General features: G+C 40.6%; 3 protein-coding genes across 3 annotated transcripts in view; 2 read left to right on the forward strand and 1 right to left on the reverse strand.

Moving 5' to 3' along the window:
• Positions 1 to 234: 234 nt before the first annotated feature.
• Positions 235 to 5,423, reverse strand: LOC112265858 (tissue factor pathway inhibitor 2-like). Its single transcript, XM_042295225.1, has 5 exons — positions 5,200 to 5,423; positions 4,790 to 4,960; positions 4,298 to 4,477; positions 1,417 to 1,590; positions 235 to 886 (listed from the first exon to the last, which is right to left on the reverse strand). The coding sequence occupies exons 1-5, from the start codon at positions 5,273 to 5,275 to the stop codon at positions 771 to 773; spliced, it is 717 nt and encodes a 238-aa protein (XP_042151159.1). The 5' UTR covers positions 5,276 to 5,423; the 3' UTR covers positions 235 to 770.
• Positions 5,424 to 10,902: 5,479 nt separating this feature from the next.
• Positions 10,903 to 12,247, forward strand: LOC112265859 (guanine nucleotide-binding protein G(T) subunit gamma-T1-like). The gene is made up of 3 exons (XM_024443403.2): positions 10,903 to 10,999; positions 11,314 to 11,415; positions 11,811 to 12,247. The coding sequence occupies exons 2-3, from the start codon at positions 11,317 to 11,319 to the stop codon at positions 11,937 to 11,939; spliced, it is 228 nt and encodes a 75-aa protein (XP_024299171.1). The 5' UTR covers positions 10,903 to 10,999; positions 11,314 to 11,316; the 3' UTR covers positions 11,940 to 12,247.
• Positions 12,248 to 12,725: 478 nt separating this feature from the next.
• zgc:85777 (uncharacterized protein LOC405871 homolog) overlaps positions 12,726 to 25,324 on the forward strand; it is a 49,169-nt gene continuing 36,570 nt past the window's right edge. Inside the window, 1 exon segment of the mRNA XM_024440890.2 lies at positions 12,726 to 12,953. Within this exon segment, the coding sequence (XP_024296658.2) occupies positions 12,771 to 12,953 (183 nt within the window). The 5' untranslated portion in view covers positions 12,726 to 12,770.

A 25,324-nucleotide genomic window follows, 5' to 3' on the forward strand; every position in this document is an offset into this window, starting at 1 on the left:
GCTGAAAGTAACCCAGTCAAAGCAAGATAAGAGAAAGTTAAAGATTTAGGGTGGAAAGGAAGTGGGATAGAGAGAGAAACAGGTATCAAGCTCTTGGATGAGAAGGGGCATGGTGATAATGCAAGCATACATGAAAAAAGAGGACACACATTCAGTTCTTATTCCTGTTTAGTAACAGGATTATATTTAGAGGCAAAGTGGAATTTCAGGACAAATGGGAGAAAAGCAACTGAGTAGTGTACAGACAAAAATGTCTTGAGTTATTTTATTATATCCATTATGTCATGGTGTGAAAACTTAATATAAAGTTAAGCAAAGGTTTTTGTTAAAATGTACTATGTTGAAAACACAAAACAATACATAAATTATTTTGCTAATATTGCTTAACAATTTAAACAGTGCCTCAGTATAACTTCATCATAAATGGTGGAAAACACTAAACTGTTAAAGTATTTTTAAAAATCTAAAATACATTTAAAAAAATTCTACAAAAATATATTTTTATATTGTATGATAGTTGCCATGGTAAATGTATACTACAATACAAACTGTCTTGAGAAACGTACTCAGCAAAAATACTGCTGGTGTAGGTCGATTCACATTTGATTGATTGGTTTGCTATTTTCAACTATGCATCACAATGAACCATTACAGACAAGGCAGTGCAAGTAGCAAGTCAATTATGGTGCAGTAAAAAAAATACAATTCAACATGTCAATGATAGTTCAATTATAGTCAATTCATGTGCCCCTTTGAATAAAATCACTGAATCAAATTGTTGACCATTTAATATTGTTATTAGGCTTTATTCTAATACGGTTTTTGGAAGTTGTTCTCATCATGCCTGCTCTTCTGCCTGTTTTTCTGCTTATCCATGGTTTCCCAGCTGAAACACAGAAAATGACATATCATCATACAGGTCATTATTACATCCCAGTAAGGTGCAGAACGTTCCGTTTGCATGCTGGTGGGCAGGGAGACCCTCAGCTCTGCTAAAACCATCTAAAACTATTGAAAACTATGTGCAGATTAACCTAAACCACACATACCTGTCAGTTATAATACACTTTTATTTTACTCAAATATCCAATTAATGTGGCCAATATTGAGAGATTGAGATGTAATCCAGCTGTTACTCGGATACTAGCTGGCGCTAACGAAAAGGCCTGTAGCCATTACTGCAATTATGGGGAACATGCAAAAGGTTGTTGAGCTAGCAGATGTAATAAGTCTATTGGTCATTATATTCAAAAACACCCCCTCCCTTCCCCCCAGTTATATCTTCAGATAAACAGAGAACACTCTGTGTGTGTGTGTGTGTGTGTGTGTGTGTGTGTGTGTGTGTGTGTGTGTGTGTGTGTGTGTGTGTGTGTGTGTGTGTGTGTGTGTGTGTGTGTGTGATGACCACTATCATACCTTTAGCACAGATGTCCATGCAGCTTTGTCTGGATATAAAGTTGTTGCTGCTTCCTCCACAACCTGAATAGATGAACTGCTCACACATCCTGGAGGCTGAGTTGTAGTAGTAGCGCGGTATAGATGCAGCACATCCTCCTTTATCCAGGGGATCCAGGCAGAGCACAGGAGTAGCTGTCGAGTACATAAAACAACTATAAGAACTCTGGGAGAGAGTAGGCTACTCTTCAGCTAACATTAACCAAGACGCTCATCTCTGGTAGTCTGTAACCTAGCCTGGGTGCCAGCCTGTTTGGTAATGTAACCTAGCCTGGGTGCCAGCCTGTTTGGTAATGTAACCTAGCCTGGGTGCCAGCCTGTTTGGTAATGTAACCTAGCCTGGGTGCCAGCCTGTTTCTGATCTGTCGCCAACTCCTTATGGAACTCTCATGCCAAACATGACAAGGAGTGGCCAGGAGTTGAACAGCTAAACAGACGGGTAACCAGGCTACATCTCTAGTTTCTTAATAACGTAAGTAGATATAAAATTGAAAGAGGATACTGGATGGAATCATTTCAGAATAATATTGTTATAGAAAAACAGGACAACAGGCAGAGAGTAGGCTACTCTTCAGCTTGCTTCGGAAATCGGTATTTTTGGACATCGATTTGGCCGATTAAAAAAAAAAAATTCTTAGACCTTTATTTAACTAGGCAAGTCGGTTAAGAACACATTCTTATTTTCAATGACGGCCTAGGAATGGTGGGTTAACTGCCTCGTTCAGGGGCAGAACGACAGATTTTCACCTTAACAGCTCAGGGGATTCGATCTTGCAACCTTACAGTTAACTAGTCCAACGCTCTAACCACCTGCCTCACAAGGAGCCTGCCTGATACGCGAATGCAATAAGCCAAGGTAAGTTGCTAGCTAGCATTAAACACATCTTATAAAAAACAATCAATCAATCATATTCACTAGTTAACTACAAATAGGTTGATGATATAACTAGTTTATCTAGCGTGTCCTGCGTTGCATATAATCGATGTGGTGCGTATCATTGCTCCAATGTTTACCTAACCATGAACATCGATGCCTTTCTTAAAATCAATACACAGAAGTATATATTTTTAAACTTGCATATTTAGCTAAAAGAAATCCAGGTTAGCAGGCAATATTAACCAGGTGAAATTGTGTCACTTCTCTTGGGTTCATTGCACGCAGAGTCAGTGTACATGCAACAGTTTGGGCTGCCTAATTTGCCAGAATTATACGTAATTATGACATAACATTGAAGGTTGTGCAATGTAACAGGAATATTTAGACTAATGGATGCCACCCCTTAGATAAAATACGGAACGGTTCCGTATTTCACTGAAAGAATAAACTTTTTGTTTTCGAGATGATAGTTTCCGGATTCGACCATATTAATGACCTAAGGCTCGTATATCTGTGTGTTATTATGTTATAACTAAGTCAATGATTTGATAGAGCAGTCTGACTGAGCAGCAGCGGGCTCGTAAGCATTCATTCAAACAGCACTTTTGTGCGTTTTGCCAGCAGCTCTTCGTTGTGCGTCAAGCATTGCGCTGTTTATGACTTCAAGCCTATCAAGTGTGAGCGCTAATAGCGTTTCAAACTTCACTCGCTCTGAGACTTGGAGTGGTTGTTCCCCTTGCTCTGCATGGGTGACCCTGCTTCGAGGGTGGCTGTTGTCGTTATGTTCCTGGTTCGAGCCCAGGGAGGAGCGAGAAGAGGGACGGAAGCTATACTGTTACACTGGCAATACTAAAGTGCCTATAAGAACATCCAATAGTCAAAGGTAAATTAAATACAAATGGTATAGAGAGAAATAGTCCTATAATTCCTATAATAACCACAACCTAAAACTTCTTACCTGGAAATATTGAAGACTCATGTTAAAATGAACCACCAGCTTTCATATGTTCTCATGTTCTGACCAAGGAACTTAAACATTAGCTTTCATACATAGCACATATTGCACTTTTACTTTCTTCTCCAACACTTTGTTTTTGCATTATTTAAACCAAATTGAACATGTTTCATAATTTATTTGAGGCTAAATTGATTTTATTGATGTATTATATTAAGTTAAAATAAGTGTTCATTCAGTATTGTTGTAATTGTCATTATTACAAATAAAAAATATATTTTTTAAATCGGCCAATTAATCGGAATCGGCTTTTTTGGTCCTCCAATAATCGGTATCGGTATTGAAAAATCATAATCGGTCGACCTCTAGTATTGATCCGTGGAGGCTGCTGAGGGGAGGACAGCTCATAATAATGGCTGAAATGGAGCAAATGGAATGGTATCAAACACATGGAAACCATGTATTCAATGTATTTGGTACCATTCCACCTATTCCGCTCCAGCCATTACCACGAGCCCGTCCTCCCCAATTAAGGTGCAACCTGGTATTGATAGAGGAGACCGTTAGAGTGTCCGGGTTGGTCCTCATTTCCTGATTACTCATCAACTATTGCATGTCATCATGGCCAGAATTTTGATGAGGATGTGGCTGTTTGCAATCAAATTGCCAAATTTCATGAAAAAGCTTCCTCTAATCTTGTTTCTACATCATTCCAAAGTAATAGAGCGTTAATAACACAATAGAGTGAACACAGTGGAGTCTCATGAAAAGTAGAATCTGGATCTATTTTGTCATTTAAAAAAAAGTTACCTTAATTTAACTAGACAAATCAGTTACGAACAATTCTTATTTACAATGATGGCCTACTCCGTTCAAACCCCGACGACCCTGGGCCAATTGTGCACCGCCCTATAAGCCCATGCTCAACACTGGATGTGGAAATATTTTCCCTATTGTGCTTCACGGCTAATCGAAAACAGTCTGTTTGACCTTGACTATTGTCCACATACTTTTGTGTGGTCTGCAGTACTCCATGCAAGACAACTGGTCCTGAAAGCGGTTCTCGTTGCCCTGACAGCCTCCGTAGACGAACTGCTCACACTGCATGGTGATCATGTTGAAGAAGTAGCTCAAGAAATTGGCCCGACAGGGACCCACCTCTTTCTGGAACCTGCAGATCTGGGGGACCTCTGGTGGGGTGGAGAAGGTGAAAAGAAACACATTCTTATAGGAACTATTGAAAAATGAAATGGGTCACATTGTATCGTCTTTTATCCTGAATTGGTTTGGATTTCCATTTCAAAACCCCAAAACTTTTCAAAAGTGCTGTCGGCTATATGTTCATACAATTCACGACTTAGAATTGTTTTGATGAAATAAAATAAATGGCCTATAGTCTAAATTAAAAAAATAAAACTGAACTTGATGAATATTTAAATGCAAAGAAAAACTACTGAGAATACCACACAAAAACAGACTTGTATAAACAAATAAAAACGTACTTGGTATTCTAAAACATGCTTTCTGACACGCCAGAAAACTCATGAAGTTGTTTGCATTCCCTTGGCAGCCTCCATAGACAAACTCTTCGCATTGTTGAGTGATAGTATTGTAGTAGTAACGTTGGATATCTCCTCTGCAAGGTCCCTCATCTACTTGAAGTAGACACACCTCTGAAATTAGCAGAAACACACAACATCAACATTATTGCTGGCTGCAAAATTAGGTCAAGGAATCTCTGAAGTACAGATTCATGTCGACAACAACTTTATCACTACTGAAAAGTCATGAGCCAACGCCCATCGATTGATTATGATTGCAAAGTATTTTGGCGTCGAGAAAAACTAATAAAATATTAATGTGGCTATTACCAGTTACGGTATTAAAAATACATCAAATCATTTTTCTTTACCTTGTTTCGGTGACAATGCAAAAACGTAACAAAGAGAGCATGAAAGGATCAGAAAAATCAATGAACTGAGCTCCATTTTGTTGTAGATTTTCCCCAAGTTCAATTCTCCTTAACTCTTCTAACTTTTCGCACCATCAGTACAGCCATTTATACTCTTGTAAACGCTTTCCAAAGCGGCTCGAGGGGCGGGCTATAATGGCTCATTTCCATACAAACCCGAAGTAGGAACGACCTGATTAATGTTTTGATCTGCATCATAGACAACGTCACGTTCATACACTGTTGAACTAATAACGCAATATGTCAAACGTCCTTCATCGCGCGCAATAGATACGGTCCAAACATTGATGTGGAAAGAGACTACAATAAATGTAGGCTAGTCTGGGAATGAAACTATTATGGGAGTATCATGAGAAGAATGATTTGTTAACAGATTTATGACCATATGTGTCATAACATATGACAATGTTAATTATTGTTTTTTTCTTCTAATTTATTTAACTTGTCAAGTCAGTTAAGAACGAATTCTTATTTACAATGACGGCCTACCCCGGTCAAACCGCTGGGCTGGGCCAATTGTGCGCTGCCCTATGGCACAGCCCAATCACAGCCAGATATGATTCAGGCTGGATTCGAACCAGGGACTATAGTGACGCCTCTTGCACTGAGATGCAGTGCCTTAGACCGCTGCACCACTCACTTTGAAAAGTGGTTTCCAGTAATGAATTATAACAAATGATTAGATCTAGAATTTGAGAGTTGATTTATTAATGTGGGCTACACGCTTAAAGCGTTCTATTCGTTCATGTTTAAACCCTAAATCTAATTCAGATGAATGAAATTGATTTACAGTATGTGTGTGAATAGTCCACATACTCACTACAAAATATTGCCTTGTCTCTAAGGAAGTGATACAGTATAAAACATTAACACATTGAGCTTATGTCATTCTTTATTGTGTCATAGTCCCCATCACATCTGGATGTTTGCCAATAAAAAAAACAATCACAACTCTGGGCATCCATGCAGGATCTGCCTTGGTGAACTTTATTAGCTTTTCTCTTTACATCAGTAGAAATGTAAACCGTTGGGAACTCTAAAAGGTATGAAGATACATGTTTCAAAAAGGACCAACTCAGTGGCCTTGTAGTTAGTGTCCACCCTGAGATCGGAAGACTATACAAATATGGCCCAATTCCTCTCAAGCTGCCTCAACGCTATGAGCTGTTCCGGCTTGCACATGCCAAGGCTTGTGCAAGGCTACTTAGCTTTCAACAAGGAGAGTGGAGTGAGAAAATGTCATATGAGCTGCTTTATAATGTGTCCTATTTCTGTCCTAACCGACAACTGGTTCCCTGGATGCATAAAAACAACAGCACTCTCCCCCTCATTGAGATTTTGTCCTTTGATAGACCCCTACTAAATGTCCATGAATTATAATCCAACAGTGGAGGCTGCTGAGGGGAGGACATCTCATAATAATGGCTGGAATGGAGTAAATGGAATGGTATCAAACACGTCAAAGATGTGGTTTCCATGTGGTTGATAACATTCCATTGACTCCATTTCAGCCATTATTATGAGATGTCCTCCCATCAGCAGCCTCCACTGTAATCCACATAATAATTCAAATACATTGTTGCTGCAGTATTCTTTTCCTGCTGTAGCAAACTGTCTTAAATTAAGATCCTACATCTGTACCTGACCTGTATTTGATAGAATATTGAATAAGAGTCTTGGTCAAAGAAGAAAGGCCTATTTCCTAATACATATCAATTACATAAGTAGAGAACTATATCCCATAATGACAAAGCAAAAACAGTATTTACATTTTTTTTTTGCAAATGTATTAAAAATTAAGAAAAATTTGCTTATTTACATAAGTATTCAGACCCTTTGCTATGAGACTTGAAATTGAGCTCAGATACATCCTATTTCCATTGATAATCCTTGAGATTTTTCTATAACTTGATTGGAGTCCACCTGTGGTAAATTAAATTGATTGGACATGATTTGCAAAGGCCCACCCCTGTCTATATAAGGTCCCACAGTTGATAGTGCACGTCAGACCAAAGACCAAACCATAAGGTCGAAGGAATTGTCCGTAGAGCTCCGAGACAGGATTGTGTCAAGGCACCATTGAAGGTCCACAAGATCACAGTGGCCTCCATCATTCTTAAATGGAAGAAGTTTGGAACCACCAAGACTCTTACTAGAGCTGGCCGCCCAGGACAAACTGAGCAACCGGGGGAGAAGGGCCTTGGTCAGGGAGGTGACCAAGAACCTGGTGGTCACTTTGACAGAGCTCCAGTGTGCCTCTGTGGAAATGGGAGAACCTTTCAGAAGGACAACCATCTCTGCAGCATTCCACCAATCAGGCCTTTATGGTAGAGTGGCCAGACAGAAGCCACTCTACAGCAAAAGGCACATGACAGCCTGCTTGGAGTTTGCCAAAAGGCACCTAAAGGACTCTCAGACCATGAGAAACAAGATTCTCTGGTCTGATGAAACCAAAATTGATCACCTTGCCTGAATTCCAAGCGGCATATCTGGAGGACATGGCACCATCCCTATGGTGAAGCATGGCGGTGGCGTCATCATGTTGTGATGAAGTTTTTTAGCGGCAGGGACTTGGAGACTAGTCAGGATCGAGGGATAGATGAAGGTAGCAAAATACAGAGATCATTGATGAAAACCTTCTCCAGAGCGCTTAGGACCTCAGACTGGGGCGAAGGTTCACCTTTCAACACCACAACGACCCTAAGCACACAGCCAAGACAACGCAGGAGTGGCTTCGGGACAAGTCTTTGAATGTCCTTGAGTGGCCCAGCCAGAGCCCGGACTTGAACCCGATCGAATGTCTCTAGAGAGTAGAGGTCGACCGATTAATTGGCATGACCGATTAATTAGGGCCGATTTCAAGTGTCATAACAATCGGTAATCGGCAGTTTTGTATGCCAATTATGGCCGATTACATTGCACTAATGTATATAGATCATTTTTTTAAATTATTGTTATTATTTTTTCATTTTCTACTGTGTTATTGACTTGTTTATTGTTTACTCCATGTGTAACTCTGTGTTGCTGTCTGTTCACACTGCTATGCTTTATCTTGGCCAGGTCGCAGTTGTAAATGAGAACTTGTTCTCAACTAGCCTACCTGTTTAAATAAAGGTGAAATAAAATAAATAAAAAACTCCACGAGGAGACTGCATGGCAGACAGAAGCCACTCTTGTTACACGAGTGCAGCAAGGAACCAAGGTAAGTTGCTAGCTAGCATTAAACTTATCTTATAAAAAACAATGAATCTTAATATAATCACTAGTTAACTACACATGGTTTATGATATTACTAGTTTAACTAGCTTGTCATTCGTTGCATATAATCATTGTGGTGCCTGTTAATTTATCATCGAATCACAGCCTACTTTGCCAAACGGGTGATGATTTAACAAAGCACATCCGCGAAAAAAGCACTGTCGTTGCACCAACGTACCTAACCATAAACATCAATGCCTTTCTTATTAAAATCAATACACAAGTATATTTTTTTAAACCTGCATATTTAGTTAAAAGAAATTCATGTTAGCAGGCAGTATTAACTAGGGAAATTGTGTCACTTCTCTTGCGTTTTGTGCAAGCAGAGTCAGGGTATATGCAGCAGTTTGGGACACCTGTCTCGTTGCGAACTGTGTGAAGACCATTTCTTCCTAACAAAGACCGTAATTAATTTGCCAGAATTTTACATAATTATGACATAACATTGAAGGTTGTGCAATGTAACAGTAATATTTAGACTTCGGGATGCCACCCGTTCGATAAAATACAGACCGGTTCTGTATTTCACTCAAAGAATAAACGTTTTGTTTCGAAATTATAGGTTCCGGATTTGACCATATTAATGAGCCAAGACTTGTATTTCTGTGTGTTATTATATTATAATGAAGTCTATGATTTGATATTTGATAGAGCACTCTGACTAAGCGGTGGTAGGCAGCAGCGGGCTCGTAAGCATTCATTCAAACAGCACTTTCCTGCGTTTGCCAGCAGCTCTTCGCAATGCTTGAAGCACCGCGCTGTTTATGACTTCAAGCCTATCAACTCCCGAGATTAGGTTGGCAATACTATAGTGCCTATAAGAACATCCAATAGTCAAAGGTAAATGAAATACAAATGGTAAAGAGAGAAATAGTCCTATAATTCCTATAATGACTACAACCTAAAACTTCTTAACTGGGAATATTGAAGACTCATGTTAAAAGGAACCACCAGCTTTCATATGTTCTCATGTTCTGAGCAAGGAACTTAAATGTTTACATGGCACATATTGCACTTTCACTTTCTTCTCCAACACTGTGTTTTTGCATTATTTAAACCAAATTGAACATGTTTCATTATTTTTCGGAGACTAAATTGATTTTATTTATGTATTATATTAAGTTAAAATAAAAGTGTTCATTCAGTATTGTTGTAATTGTCATTATTACAAATGTATATATAAAAATCCGCCGATTAATCGGTATCGGCTATTTTTGGTCCTCCAATAATCGGTATCTGAAAAATCATCATCGGTTGACCTCTACTGGAGGGACCTGAAAATAGCTGTGCAGCAACTCTCCCCATCTAACCTTACAGAGCTTGAAAGGATCTGCAGAGAAGAATGGGAGAAACTCCCCAAGTACCGGTGTGGCAAGCTCGTAGTGTCAAACCCAAGAAGACTCGAGGCTGTAATCGCCGAAATTTCTCATCCTAATATTTATATAATTCTTAATTCCATTCTTTCACTTTTAGATTTGTTTGTATTGTTGTGAATTGTTAGATACTACTGCACTGTTGGAGCTAGGAACACAAGCACTTCGCTACATCCGCAATAACATCTGCTATATTTGAATGCGACTAATTCAATTTGAGTTGATGTAATAACATAAAAAAAGATAATGCACATAAAATCTTCATAATTCATAAAGGTCATGTTAACTGACTGATATTAACACATAGAACAAAACATATATGATCTCATAAGCCTGTGTTAACCTCCAAAACCCATTCCCCCCCATTAATTTAATTTTTTTTAGGACTACAAGCTGGCAAGCTCCATACTCCCACACATTTTTTTCTGTCTGCATTTTCCCTCTGCACTGACATGTAACCTTGCTACATCTAAAAGCCATAGAAAATGTAGGCTAATAGATCCATAGGCTACACATCTCTACACAAGATGGTTCCATGTGGCTCAGTTGGTAGCACTTACAATGCCAGGGTTGTGGGTTCGATTCCCATGGGGGCTCAGTATCAACATGTATGAACTCACTACTGTAAAATGCTCTGGATAATAGTATCTGATAAAATGTCTAAAATGGAGCCATCTGTTGTAGTATCTTTCCTTAGTCTATGCTTTTTATCTGTACTGAAAACTCAGATTAGCCTTCTTGTCATGCTAACCTGAACTGCCGTGTCATTCCCCTTGACCCATATCTGCATTGGAACAGTAAAGAGAATCACAGGCAAAATATTGTTGGTATCCACATACTGTTCATATTCTTCCACTCTCATCGCAATTCTTAGACATCATAACAACACAACAGCCATGTGGATTAAAAAAGAGACTCATAGCAGACACCTGGAGAGTGGCCCTATGGCCTCTACTATGATGCTGCAGTGTTGGATTAAAGGGCATAGTTTTAATCAGATAAAGAGATTAGGATGTTTATGCAGATTACTTTATAACCAGGATTGAGGGAGAGGAGAGAGATTTCTCTGGCAGTATTCAGAGGTGGAAGACAGTTACCTGTAAAACGCAGTAAGTATTTTTTTCTTGTATTTTTTCCAATTAATATAAATATTTGATAAATTGACGTTATTACATGAATTAATCTAGCAAGCATAGGGAATGGATCATCTGAGTGTAGTATTGGGGGCAATTTTTATAAAATAAAATAATATCCACAACCCTAATCAACAAAATAACAACAGATACGCAACCTAATTCATACAATGATGATTGTCATGGTTCTACGAGACACATTCTAAAATAGTTTTTGTGAGTGTGGCTCTTCTTTAATAAGAATATGTTTACCTTCCCTTTGGCAACAATGTATTTCTATTCTTTGACAGACAATGCCGGGGGTGATAAATATGGACGAGTTGACAGACGTGGATAAGGCTAAAATGGAAAGAGACCAAAAGAAGATTGAAGTCAAGCTTGAGAGATGGATGGTAAATTTGACACCTTACTTTGATTGATCATTTTTCCCATTGTAAAAGTAATATCTATGTAATAATAATAAGCGGGATAGTAATACATTTGCCCTGTATTTTAAACATGGATAAAAGCCATGAAATGTTCCAAAGTGGAATGGATTGGTCATCAAAAGAGACTGTAATGACAGGTAACCTAGCGGTCAGGAGACAGTAACTGAAAAGTCGCTGTTCACGTAGTTGGCTCAGGGATTCAAACCAATCTGTCCATGTGCCCTTGAGCAAAGCATATAACCATAATTGCTCCAGTAAGTCGCTCTGGATAAGAGCGTCTTCCAAATGACTAAAATGTAAATGCATTCTTGATATTACAGTTGTGTGTGGTACATGTTAACCCTTCTTTTGTATGACAGACGTCTAAGTGCTGTACTGAGTTTATGGAGGCGGTTCAGGCCGGTGTAGAAGAGGACACTCTGGTCAAAGGCATCGCAGAAGACAAGAACCCATTCAAGGAGTTGAAAGGTGGATGTGTCGTCTGCTGAAGAGGACAGGAGTCAAAACAGACAGTGGTGCTTTTCTTTCACTGATTAGACCCTCTCTAGTGCCCAAGGACATGCCACCTTCCTAGGAAACATAGCTGGATCACCAATAGCTAACCGAGAGGCGATGGAAAAAAAACTAACAGATGTAAATAAATCTAAATCTCATGAAACCATGTAAATGAATCCTTCTAGATTGTGATCCCTCCTTGGAGTGATGCAGGAAATAAGGGTTGTTTTTGGAATGATTGTCAGAGGTTTGTTGGATGGTTTATATTGTCAGTAAAGAGCTTGTCTCCCATGAGACTGTCTATAGTCTGAGTGTGCACCATCTGTTTCATTATTGGACAAAACCACAGTAATTAAATGAGCTTGTTTACAACTACAAGTCACCCCGAATGTTGTGTGAAAGACAGAGTACTTTTACAGGCTTATAGACACATGCTTATAGACACAAGATGGTATTGACAAATCTGCCATCAATGGGGAAAAAAGTAGGAAGGAACATGTAAAAAAAGGAACATGTATGTTATGGGTAGCTCACCTGAACATCATGAAATCCCCCTTTCTAGCCTACAGCTTTATACTTTGTCTGGCATGGCCTACATTTATGCCGCGTTGAAAACAACTGGGAACTCGGAAGAAATACGAAATCACATCATGACGTCAGTGATCTTCAGGTCGGAAAGACGGATCTCTAGAAAAAAAAAAAACAGAAATCAGAGATTTCGGAGTTCCCAATTGTTTTGAACGTGGCAATAGCCTGTGACACTACTAGTTGCGCATGTGCAGCTCATTGACGCACACACAACATAAACTGTTACTTACACAGAAATGGCGCAGCGACTGAATTTGGTAGTAAGCCGTCATTTCTCTAAATTAACCTCGCTAAGCAGTACAGGGAAGCTGGCTGAAAATGTGTCATCTAAACCCAAAACGGCCAGTGGTTCAGAGATAACGGCTGATCATTTACTCTACACACCAGAGCATTTTGCGTTGAAGGAATCTCTTAAAAAGGTATGCAAGACTGGTAGCCAGTTAGTTAGCGTACCATTACAACAATGAACCACATAATAATAAAATCATGATTCAATTTCACACAAAGTTAATAATAATATAGCTTTCGTGGATGTGAATATTGGTGGTATAACTTGCAAATGATAATCGCACTTTAAGGACCATGAAAGTAGGTGAGAGGTCACTGGCAGAAAGGCTAACTCGACACAAACGACTCTTTCTATTCGTATTATCTGAATCAAGTTTCAGTTCTATCCTACGACAATATTTCGCAATATTACAAGCACCACAACCTGAACAAAACAGAAAAAGCTGAATTAGTTGGATACAGCCTTGTGGGAGAAAAAAACAAACGTCCACTGACTCACGTGACGTTTGTTTGAATTTGACATAGATACAGTACTTTGTTATTGTAGTTATATATCAATCAGATTCGTTTTATACCACTTATAGACAACCAAATATTAGTGTTATTTATGAAATATTGCACTACAATTGTAGCCCTCGTTATGGTTGAAACATTTTGCTGCGTGGGTGAAACAAACATCTCCGTGTTTCTGTCACAATCAGCGACAGTGAATTTTTTTGTCAATCAATATCAATCAATATTTCAATATCATTCATTCAACCTGCCAAGCATCAAGCACATGTCGTATTCATACACAATTGTCCCAATGCATTTATAACTGGAATCCTGTCAAATTAATCTACCTCTGATTTTTGCCTGTTGTTTAATCCCTGAGTAGAATCTGCTTCATAAACCTGTACTTGAATATTCATCAGGCTTATTGAAGGCAACCCTGGTCCTGGAGTGCTACAGGTATGTCAGGTGTTTTGAGTTATAGGCTGTGTTCAAGAGCATCAAAACCATAATGTATCTTGGGTAAATTGTGACTGACTGACTAGTCTACAAATAATAAGTAGTTATTTACCTAGGCAAGTCAGTTAAGAACAAATTATTATTTATGATGCAAGGTGATTTGTAGATTAGTCAGTTGGCAGTCGCCTGCACTGTCGGCTGCAATGTCGAACAAGCCCATAAACTTAACTTTTTTGCATTAAACCTGACTGACCAGTAGGTGGAATTTAGCCAATCATTAAAGTAGAACTGGCAGTGTTTTAACTACTTTGCAGATATGAAACAAACAATCATAATATCAGTCATAAATATAAAATTCCCTGTTTATACCACAAAACCATAAGAGGTTTTAAAAAAAAATAGGTTTTATTTGACCAAAAATTCCATGATGTACAGTAAGGCATTGTTGACAGAATAGATGGATGCAGTTCAATACAATAGTAATATAATAGGCTACATCTGGAGCCAGTCTGTCTTAATTGTTCTGTTATGGTATTACGCACCTGGCCTCTCTGCTGCCACGGCTATTCATTTTCAATCTTGTTGAGTCCCAGGAAAAACCAGAATGCAAAAGCTTGTTGGACACTTATTTTCTTTAGCCTACTAATAGCCTATTGGAGGAGAGATGAGCGCTTTTGCTTGCTTGCTGAATGTAAAATAGGCTACAGTATTAGCAGGCGGGGAGTTGGAAAGGAGAAGCCCATATTTTCATATATTAGGCCTATCTTAACACTGGGCTACATCCTGACAAAATACACCATCTGAGTAGCCTGCTAATGTACCTTTCTGGACCTTCTAAACTGTTGAGAATAGACCCAAACTGATCCAAATGGTTGCATGATCAGGCCTAGGCTGTAGGCCTATGCAGTTATTTCGACATGAAACAAAACAGGAGGTATGAGCAGTTATTCAAATTAGCCTACATCACTGCAGTTTACAGCCCTAGACAAGAATTGTGTATTGACTTGATAACAATAATATATTCCTCATTACATGGTGTTGTAGCCTAGGTAGATAGGTAGAAGAATGTTCTAGTCTAAAACCTTGGCATTACCTAGGTTTTACTGTTCAAAAGTTTGGAGTCACTTAGAAATGTCCCTTTTTTTTAAGGGCACCTTTTTTTGTCCAGTAAATTAAAAGAACATCAAATTGATCAGAAATACAGTGTAGACATTGTTAATGTTGTAAAGGACTATTGTAGCTGCAAACAGCTGATTTTTAATGGAATATCTACATAGTTGTGCAGAGGCCCATTATCAGCAACCATCACTCCTGTGTTCCAATGGTATGTTGTGTTAGCTAATCCAAGTTTATCATTTTAAAAGGCTAATTGATCATTAGAAATCCTTTTTGCAATTATGTGAGCACAGCTGAAAACTGTTGTTCTGATTAAAGAAGCAATAAAACTGGCCTTCTTTAGACTAGTTGAGTATCTGGAGCATCAGCAGTTTGTGGGTTCGATTACATGCTCAAAATGGCCAGAAACAAAGAACTTTCTTCTGAAACTCGTCAGCCTATTCTTGTTCTGAGAAATTAAGGCTATTCCATGCGAGAAATTGCCAAGAAACTGTAGATCTGGTACAACGCTGTGTACTACTCCCTTCACAGAACAGCGCAAACTGCCTCTAACCAAAATAGAAAAAGGAGTGGGAGGCCCCGGTGCACAACTGAGCATGAGGACAAGTACATTAGAGTGTCTAGTTTGAGAAACGGATGCCTCACAAGTCCTCAACTGGTAGCTTCATTAAATAGTACCTGCAAAACACCCGTCTCAATGTCAACAGTGAAGAAGTGACTCCGGGATGCTTGCCTTCTGGCTGTCAGCGGAACCTTGTCTGCCAGTTAAACAGTTAATTCAGCCTCATTTACTGCCTTTTTAGAAAACATAGCTGATATGGCTGACTTGTTTAAACAAATGTGGTTTCTACTGACAATTGATGTACCAAACTATGGCATAAGGGAACGACGAGTGGACAAGAGGCAATCCGTAATTTCGATTAATTATTTTTTCAGCGCTTTCAAAATGTCCAGTGGCAGAATTCAGAATATGGGCCATTCCTACAGTATTCGTGCTGTACACCAAGTCAGAACCGTAGGATAAATAACGGGAGCATATAAGCAGACAATGAAAGCTCTTACAATATTCGATGATGACATTTCTCTAAAACAGGCTATAGGCTAATTAAGAGGTGAAAAGGTACCAAATTATTAGCGTGAGGCACATGGGCTACTAACAGCTTACTACACAACATCCACTTACTGTAGTAACGTTATTACTTTCTTAGCTACAGTAAGCATATTGCCCTGGCATTTCACATCATTTATGCAGCAGCATACAATACATTTTTGTACTCGCCTTGTGCTGTGGTCGCGTCCTTCCAAACCACTCATTGTTGAATTTGTGATTTCCAACTTGTGTAATGTTTATGTCCAATGGCCGATGAGCACCGATACGTTTTGTCTATAATTTGTGATTCATTATGATGACTGCTAGCTAAGATTTTGAAAGTATGATGTTGACATGATCAGTCCAATCAAAGCTACTATAAATATAATGTGATTTGACGTCATTTTATCTGTGGCAAATGACCTTGATCCTTGTTGGATGGCCACTTTTAATGTAACGCTATGTCAGCAGCCAAAGGGCGAGAATTTTAGAGGTCTCCCCTTACACTTCGCGGTGACGTAGTTTCCCCATGAGTGGCAGAACACTGAGCCAATCACGGCACAACACTCCGTATTTTCTGCTTGCTTGCCCCACCACCACAGAAAGCACTGAGCAAGGCAGAAACACCTGCATTTTGGAGCTGCCTTACTCAAGAAAACAAAAAAGAGACCATGTTTGTTTGCGGCTTTATTAACTAAATTATATATATATATATATATATATATTTTTTTTTACATTGTTTACAAGCTGATATGTGACACATTAATGCCAAAATAACATGCAAAACAGGCAAGCCCAATTTTGTCATTGTATTTATTTATTATTATTTTTGCAAAAAATGTGGAGCTCAAAACAGGTGGTGCTCAAAATAGGTGGGGCGTTAACAGGCTCTGCCCCACCTTCCCTGAATGATGGGTCGCCACTGGATTTAATCAATAGTGGAGCTTTGCATGGCCGGGGAACACAGAGCGCAGCCTGGAGGAATGCACTACAAATCTGCCATTTCATAATCTGGTTACTTGTTTTTCTTGCACTTTGACAGGTAGCCTATAGCCCTAATATTTAGCTAATGAATCGCCGAATATCTAGCCTTTATTTAGCTTCTTACATCAGCTACACATCACTAGCACCTCTTTTCCAGCTGTTCCCGTGCGCAACAGGCAATAGGCTACGCAAGCCTCTCCGCAATAGGCCGTTTCTCTTCTCTTGAAATCCCAGGAAAAGCTATAAGTTACAAAAGCGACAGGACATTTTAAATATTTTTTTATACTAGGCCTAATAGCTAATGTGAGAAAAGAAGCAGGCTTGCTCTTTTAATTGCTGAATGTAAAACAGGCCAACAGCATAGAAAATGCATGCTGGGAAAGTGTAGGAGAGGTAGTGCATTGGTGTGATCACTTTTGGCCGGTTATGATAACATCGTTGCACTGATGCTTTGCAAATAGTTGCACAGGACAGACAGAGATGAGCACAGTGAAAAAGAAGAACCAAAAGAATTATGGAAATCACTTGCAAACCACTTGATCAACAAGGCAGTGACATACTGTAGACCTAAAAATATGCGTAGGCTAAAAAGTGTTTGTTGTCGAATTGCTACAATTAAATATGAGTTACTATATTATTTTTAATTAGGCCTACATGTGCATTGATGTATTATTTGCTATTGTCAGTATGACAATGAACACACCCTGAAAGCACTGAATGGTCTGAACCAGTATCTGTGTGTTAGAGACCTCATGAATGGTCTTATTACCACCCAATTAATAGCAGCGCGTAGGATGTGTTGAATAACTGGTGTAGGACTGTAGATCAATAAACTATCAACTTTCCTCTAGTGTGGATGCTCACCCGCATTTTATAGTTATGTAGCCTATTGTTTATCATTAGTTATCGTTGTAGTTATTGGCTTGGTGGATGGCCCGGGCCTTAACTCTGACAAAACACAACTAACGTTATTATTACAACAGAACTAGCCTACTAGTAAATAGCTAATGTTAGCAAACTTGAATTTAATAAGTATCAAATTAGAATTTAATTCTCTATAAATAGACTCTTTCAAATGATTTACTCTTGCAAGTTTGCCACCAGTGTGCTGTGCTAGGGACATAAAAGCGGAAGTCGAATCCATCACTTCCGTTGTTTGGCTGTGTCCATAGCAACGTTCGAAAATGAGGTGGATACGTCATTCCCAAACATTCTAAGAATTTATTAACCATATCTTAGTGCTCGCTTGTTAGACAATGTAAAAAATGTGTCCTATTCTTCCTGTGGGTGTATATGAACATATTTGAATAAGATTTAATGTTGCTAAAACGCTGTCCGTTCCACTTGAATGTTTATCATGAGTGACTGCATCTGGTGTATGATGCCTAAATGGGACCAGAGCCATGTATTTAGAGTTGGGCCAATGTGGTTTCTGCATTATGATGCATTTACATAACACGACAACATTCTATGGCAGCCTAGTTAGCTCCTCATTAACAATATATGGGGAATATTTAAACAATGCTATGTAACTGAATGTCTAGAATTAGAACAATATTCAAAAAGTTGGCCTAACTGTCTAAATATATGGCTCTGGCTGGGACTAGGCATAAGCTAACCTCTACAGTACCTGCAGCTTCTATAAGACTATGGTTGTCTTCCGCTTTGCTAGACAGTCACCGGGGACAAAGAACTAAAAATACAGAGAGCCCATAAGGAGAAGGAAATCAAGACCGGGACGTAAATGGAAATAAAATTGTTTTCTATTGTGACTTAAACCTCAAAGGATGCAGGGAGGTTGAAAATAAACGAACATGCGAAAGATGGGAAGGATATAAATCTAAAAGGAAATGAGAAACAATATGAATACAACTCACCAGTGGGACAAATAGGACCTGTAGTTTATTAAAAGAATACAGTTGAGGGTTCCGTGCATTGTAAACTTGGTAGTGGCACACAAAAAAATCCTTGAATTACTACAGTGTCAGAAGTTCATAATCACATTGCAAATCCAATCAGAATATTCTAACCTGTTCTAACCTATGTTCCATTTTAGAGTAAAGTAGAACTTCTGAGATTACTCCATTTCAAATCCTTGGCTCAGTCATGAAATGATGACTGCCCTGAAAACATGTTTAAGTGATATTACTGGAATGTTATTGCACTGTGCCCAACTAGGTGTGAAACACAGCCATGTCAGGGGAAAGTGGTGTTCTTGACAGTGCTCTTGACCCCAACTTATAATTCACAGCTCTGTGTTGTGAAATTGTTCTGGTATGCAACTTTACCAGTCAAAAATAACCTTTATGTATGATTTATAGTCCCAGTAGACATGGACATTTCCCTTTCTAAGACCTAGCAGATCCTCCCTGTTCCCTTCCTCAGGATTTGAACTTTGTCAAATTGTGCATTTATTGCAGAGGAAGAGTGGGGCCCGTACTCTGCTCATATCTGTCGGTCATTTTGATTATACTGTGCTTTATTTCTCACAGGTTTGTTACTCATGCCTTCCCCTGGAGTGAGTGTAGTGTGTGTATAGTGTTATTGTTCTGTACAATCCCAGAAAGAAACTCGTATGCTATAGACCTTCCTGTCCTGTACTCGTAGGTTATACCTGTCCTGTACTCGTAGGTTATAGGCCTACTTGTCCTGTACTCGTGGGTTATACAGTAGGCCTAGCTGTCCTGTACTCGTAGATTATAGGCCTACCTGTCCTGCACTCATAGGTTATACAGTAGGCCTAGCTGTCCTGTACTCGTAGGTTATACTGTAGGCCTAGCTGTCCTGTACTCATAGGTTATACAGTAGGCCTAGCTGTCCTGTACTCAGGTTATACAGTAGGCCTAGCTGTCCTGTACTCATAGGTTATACAGTAGGCCTAGCTGTCCTGTACCCGTAGGTTATACCTGTCCTGTACTCGTAGGTTATAGGTCTACCTGTCCTGTACTCGTAGGTTATACAGTAGGCCTAGCTGTCCTGTACTCGTAGGTTATACCTGTCCTGTACTCGTAGGTTATACCTGTCCTGTACTCGTAGGTTATAGGTCTACCTGTCCTGTACTCATAGGTTATACAGTAGGCCTAGCTGTTCTGTACTCGTAGGTTATACAGTAGGCCTACCTGTCCTGTACTCATAGGTTATACAGTAGGCCTAGCTGTTCTGTACTCGTAGGTTATACAGTAGGCCTAGCTGTCCTGTACACGTAGGTTATACCTGTCCTGTACTCGTAGGTTTTACCTGTCCTGTACTCGTAGGTTATAGGTCTACCTGTCCTGTACTCGTAGGTTATACAGTAGGCCTAGCTGTTCTGTACTCGTAGGTTATACAGTAGGCCTAACTGTCCTGTACTCATAGGTTATACAGTAGGCCTAGCTGTTCTGTACTCGTAGGTTATACAGTAGGCCTAGCTGTCCTGTACTCGTAGGTTATACAGTAGGTCTACCTGTCCTGTACTCGTAGGTTATAGGTCTACCTGTCCTGTACTCGTAGGTTATAGGCCTACCTGTCCTGTACTCGTAGGTTATACAGTAGGTCTACCTGTCCTGTACTCATAGGTTATAGGCCTACCTGTCCTGTACTCGATAGGTTATAGGCCTACCTGCCCTGTACTTGTATGTTATACAGTAGGCCTAGCTGTCCTGTACTCAGGTTATACAGTAGGTCTACCTGTCCTGTACTCGTAGGTTATAAGCCTACCTGTCCTGTACTCGTAGGTTATACAGTAGGTCTACCTGTCCTGTACTCGTAGGTTATAGGCTTACCTGTCCTGTACTCAGGTTATACAGTAGGTCTACCTGTCCTGTACTCGTAGGTTATAGGCTTCCCTGTCCTGTACTCATAGGTTATACAGTAGACCTAGCTGTCCTGTACTCGTAGGTTATACAGTAGGCCTACCTGTCCTGTACTCATAGGTTATACAGTAGGTCTACCTGTCCTGTACTCGTAGGTTATAGGTCTACCTGTCCTGTACTCGTAGGTTATACAGTAGGCCTAGCTGTCCTGTACTCGTAGGTTATACAGTAGGTCTACCTGTCCTGTACTCATAGGTTATAGGCCTACCTGTCCTGTACTCGTAGGTTATAGGCCTACCTGCCCTGTAATTGTAGGTTATACAGTAGGCCTAGCTGTCCTGTACTCGTAGGTTATACAGTAGGCCTAGCTGTCCTGTACTCGTAGGTTATACAGTAGGCCTAGCTGTCCTGTCCTAGGTTATACAGTAGGCCTAGCTGTCCTTAGGTTATACAGTAGGCCTAGCTGTCCTGTACTCGTAGGTTATACAGTAGGTCCACCTGTCCTGTACTCGTAGGTTATACAGTAGGCCTAGCTGTCCTGTACTCGTAGGTTATACAGTAGGTCTACCTGTCCTGTACTCATAGGTTATACAGTAGGTCTACCTGTCCTGTACTCGTAGGTTATAGGCCTACCTGTCCTGTACTCGTAGGTTATACAGTAGTTCTACCTGTCCTGTACTCGTAGGTTATAGGCTTACCTGTCCTGTACTCATAGGTTATACAGTAGACCTAGCTGTCCTGTACTCGTAGGTTATACAGTAGGCCTAGCTGTCCTGTACTCGTAGGTTATACAGTAGGCCTACCTGTCCTGTACTCGTAGGTTATACAGTAGGCCTACCTGTCCTGTACTCATAGGTTATACAGTAGGTCTACCTGTCCTGTACTCATAGGTTATACAGTAGGTCTACCTGTCCTGTACTTGTAGGTTATAGGCCTACCTGTCCTGTACTCTTAGGTTATAGGTCTGTTTGTCATTCTTGGCTGGTAGAGGAGCCAGTTCTGTGTATGTTGCTGTCCCTCCTTGCACAATCTTTTGGAATATGAAAACAGGCATTTTGGGGAGGCATTTTCCTCTTGGCAATTGTTCCCTCCGCAAGGCTATCAAACAAGCTAAGCGCCAGTACAGAGACAAAGTAGAATCTCAATTCAACGGCTCAGACACAAGAGGTATGTGGCAGGTTCTACAGTCAATCACGGACTACAAGAAGAAAACCAGCCCAGTCACGGACCAGGATGTCTTGCTCCCAGGCAGACTAAATAACTTTTTTGCCCGCTTTGAGGACAATACAGTGCCACTGACACGGCCTGCAACGAAAACATGCAGACTCTCCTTCACTGCAGCCGAGGTGAGTAAGACATTTAAACGTGTTAACCCTCGCAAGGCTGCAGGCCCAGACGGCATCCCCAGCCGCGCCCTTAGAGCATGCGCAGACCAGCTGGCCGGTGTGTTTACGGACATATTCAATCAATCCCTATACCAGTCTGCTGTTCCCACATGCTTCAAGAGGGCCACCATTGTTCCTGTTCCCAAGAAAGCTAAGGTAACTGAGCTAAACGACTACTGCCCCGTAGCACTCACTTCCGTCATCATGGAGTGCTTTGAGAGACTAGTCAAGGACCATATCACTTCCACCCTACCTGACACCCTAGACCCACTCCAATTTGCTTACCGCCCAAATAGGTCCACAGACGATGCAATCTCAACCACACTGCACACTGCCCTAACCCATCTGGACAAGAGGAATACCTATGTGAGAATGCTGTTCATCGACTACAGCTCGGCATTCAACACCATAGTACCCTCCAAGCTCGAGACCCTGGGTCTCGACCCCGCCCTGTGCAACTGGGTACTGGACTTCCTGACGGGCCGCCCCCAGGTGGTGAGGGTAGGCAACAACATCTCCACCCCGCTGATCCTCTACACTGGGGCCCCACAAGGGTGTGTTCTGAGCCCTCTCCTGTACTCCCTGTTCACCCACGACTGCGTGGCCACACACGCCTCCAACTCAATCATCAAGTTTGCAGACGACACAACAGTGGTAGGCTTGATTACCAACAACGACGAGACGGCCTACAGGGAGGAGGTGAGGGCCCTCGGAGTGTGGTGTCAGGAAAATAACCTCACACTCAAGGTCAACAAAACTAAGGAGATGATTGTGGACTTCAGGAAATAGCAGAGGGAACACCCCCCTATCCACATCGATGGAACAGTAGTGGAGAGGGTAGCAAGTTTTAAGTTCCTCGGCATACACATCACAGACAAACTGAATTGGTCCACTCACACAGACAGCATCGTGAAGAAGGCGCAGCAGCGCCTCTTCAACCTCAGGAGGCTGAAGAAATTCGGCTTGTCACCAAAAGCACTCACAAACTTCTACAGATGCACAATCGAGAGCATCCTGGCGGGCTGCATCACCGCCTGGTACGGCAACTGCTCCGCCCACAACCGTAAGGCTCTCCAGAGGGTAGTGAGGTCTGCACAACGCATCACCGGGGCAAACTACCTGCCCTCCAGGACACCTACACCACCCGATGTTACAGGAAGGCCATAAAGATCATCAAGGACAACAACCACCCGAGCCACTGCCTGTTCACCCCGCTATCATCCAGAAGGCAAGGTCAGTACAGGTGTATCAAAGCTGGGACCGAGAGACTGAAAAACAGCTTCTATCTCAAGGCCATCAGACTGTTAAACAGCCACCACTAACATTGAGTGGCTGCTGCCAACACACTGACACTGACTCAACTCCAGCCACTTTAATAATGGGAATTGATGGGAAATGATGTAAAATATATCACTAGCCACTTTAAACAATGCTACCTAATATAATGTTACATACCCTACATTATTCATCTCATATGCATACGTATATACTGTACTCTATATCATCTACTGCATCCTTATGTAATACATGTATCACTAGCCACTTTAACTATGCCACTTTGTTTACATACTCATCTCATATGTATATACTGTACTCGATACCATCTACTGTATCTTGCCTATGCTGCTCTGTACCATCACTCATTCATATATCTTTATGTACATATTCTTTATCCCCTTACACTGTGTATAAGACAGTAGTTTTGAAATTGTTAGTTAGATTACTTGTTGGTTATTACTGCATTGTCGGAACTAGAAGCACAAGCATTTCGCTACACTCGCATTAACATCTGCTAACCATGTGTATGTGACAAATAAAATTTGATTTGATTTGAAGGAAGCTGCATTACACTAAATTAGTCATTTTCCTCACTTAACTGCATAATTATGGTGGTTTTAATTGCTTTTAAATTTTCTCTCTACCTGCCATTGGAGAGTTGTTGTGCTCCACAGCAACGCTTGAATGCAGATTTATGGACAGGTTTGTCAAGGGTCTCTACATTAACTACCGAAATGGAATTGGGAGGAAGCACACGTCGTTGCCTAAAATCAAACTATTTTACATAGGCAGTATTAACTGTTTTGAACATTTCCGCCCAAAAACAGGTCTATTTTTATGAGGATGTAGACTTAGCGAAACAATTTCAGGTGGCTTGTTGCAACCAATTATGCATCGTAGATTAAATGCATATAGGCTATGTTAAACACTTAAAAGCTGATAATAGTTGTACGTTTAAGCTCTTCTACTGTACTCTATGCTCCTTCAAAAAAGAACACCATCCATCTCATCATGCTGTTTATCTTTGCGAATGAGGCTAGCATATACACATGTAGGCATCATCTCCCCCTAAGAAGTGGTTGAGTTCGCAGAGAAAATGTGGGATGTTGATAGTGTCTTTTTAAGTAGTTTTCCAGCTGAAGATCTATTGGATGCACAAATCATAAGAGTCAAGGCCTGTGTCCCAAAGGACACCCTGTTCCCTATACACGGAGTGTACCACACACTAGGAACACCTTCCCTCAGAACAGCCTCAGTTCGTCGTGGCATGGATTCTACAAGGTGTCGAAAGCGTTCCACAGGGATGCTAACCCATGTTGACTCCTATACTTCCCACAGTTGTGTCATGTTTGCTGGATGTCCTTTGGGTGGTGGACCATTCTTGTTACAAACGGGAAACTGTTGAGCATGGAATAACCCAGCAGCATTGCAGTTCTTGACACAAACTGGTGCACCTGGCACCTAATACCATACCCCATTCAAAGGCATTTAAATATTTTGTCTTGCCCGTTCACCCTCTGAATGGCACACACACACAATCCATGTCTCAAATGTCTCAAGGATAAACAAATACATATTTTACTGGTCTCCTCCCCTTCATCTATATTGATTGAAGTCGATTTAACAAGTGACATCAATAAGGGATCATAGCTTTCACCTAGATTCACCTGGTCAGTCGGTCATGGAAAGAGCAGGTGTTCTTAATGTTTTGTGTACACAATGTATTGGGCACTGCTCAAAAGTAGTGCACTACATATGGACTTTGGGACGTACCAATGGTCTCTTGACACTCCCATATCTCTAGAACGGGAGTGTTCCGCTCCTCATCCCTTCACTCCCTAACAGTTTTCAAGCAGGAGTTTGGCAGGGGAGTTTGGCTGTGGCCCCGCTATGAAGGGAATGCCCTC

The sequence above is a fragment of the Oncorhynchus tshawytscha genome, linkage group LG13, assembly GCF_018296145.1.
Source record: "Oncorhynchus tshawytscha isolate Ot180627B linkage group LG13, Otsh_v2.0, whole genome shotgun sequence".
In the NCBI taxonomy this organism is placed as follows: Eukaryota; Metazoa; Chordata; class Actinopteri; order Salmoniformes; family Salmonidae; genus Oncorhynchus; species Oncorhynchus tshawytscha.

Excerpts from the sequence above, each read along its gene's own strand:
- LOC112265858 (XM_042295225.1), bottom strand. The coding sequence starts at position 5,275 with ATGGAGCTCAGTTCATTGATTTTTCTGATCCTTTCATGCTCTCTTTGT. Across the intron at positions 1,591-4,297 it reads GTACTGCAGACCACACAAAA|CTACTCCTGTGCTCTGCCTG; the intron begins GTATGTGGACAA and ends TGTACTCGACAG. Across the intron at positions 887-1,416 it reads CATGGACATCTGTGCTAAAG|CTGGGAAACCATGGATAAGC; the intron begins GTATGATAGTGG and ends TCTGTGTTTCAG.
- LOC112265859 (XM_024443403.2), top strand. The coding sequence starts at position 11,317 with ATGCCGGGGGTGATAAATATGGACGAGTTGACAGACGTGGATAAGGCT. Across the intron at positions 11,416-11,810 it reads TCAAGCTTGAGAGATGGATG|ACGTCTAAGTGCTGTACTGA; the intron begins GTAAATTTGACA and ends TTTGTATGACAG.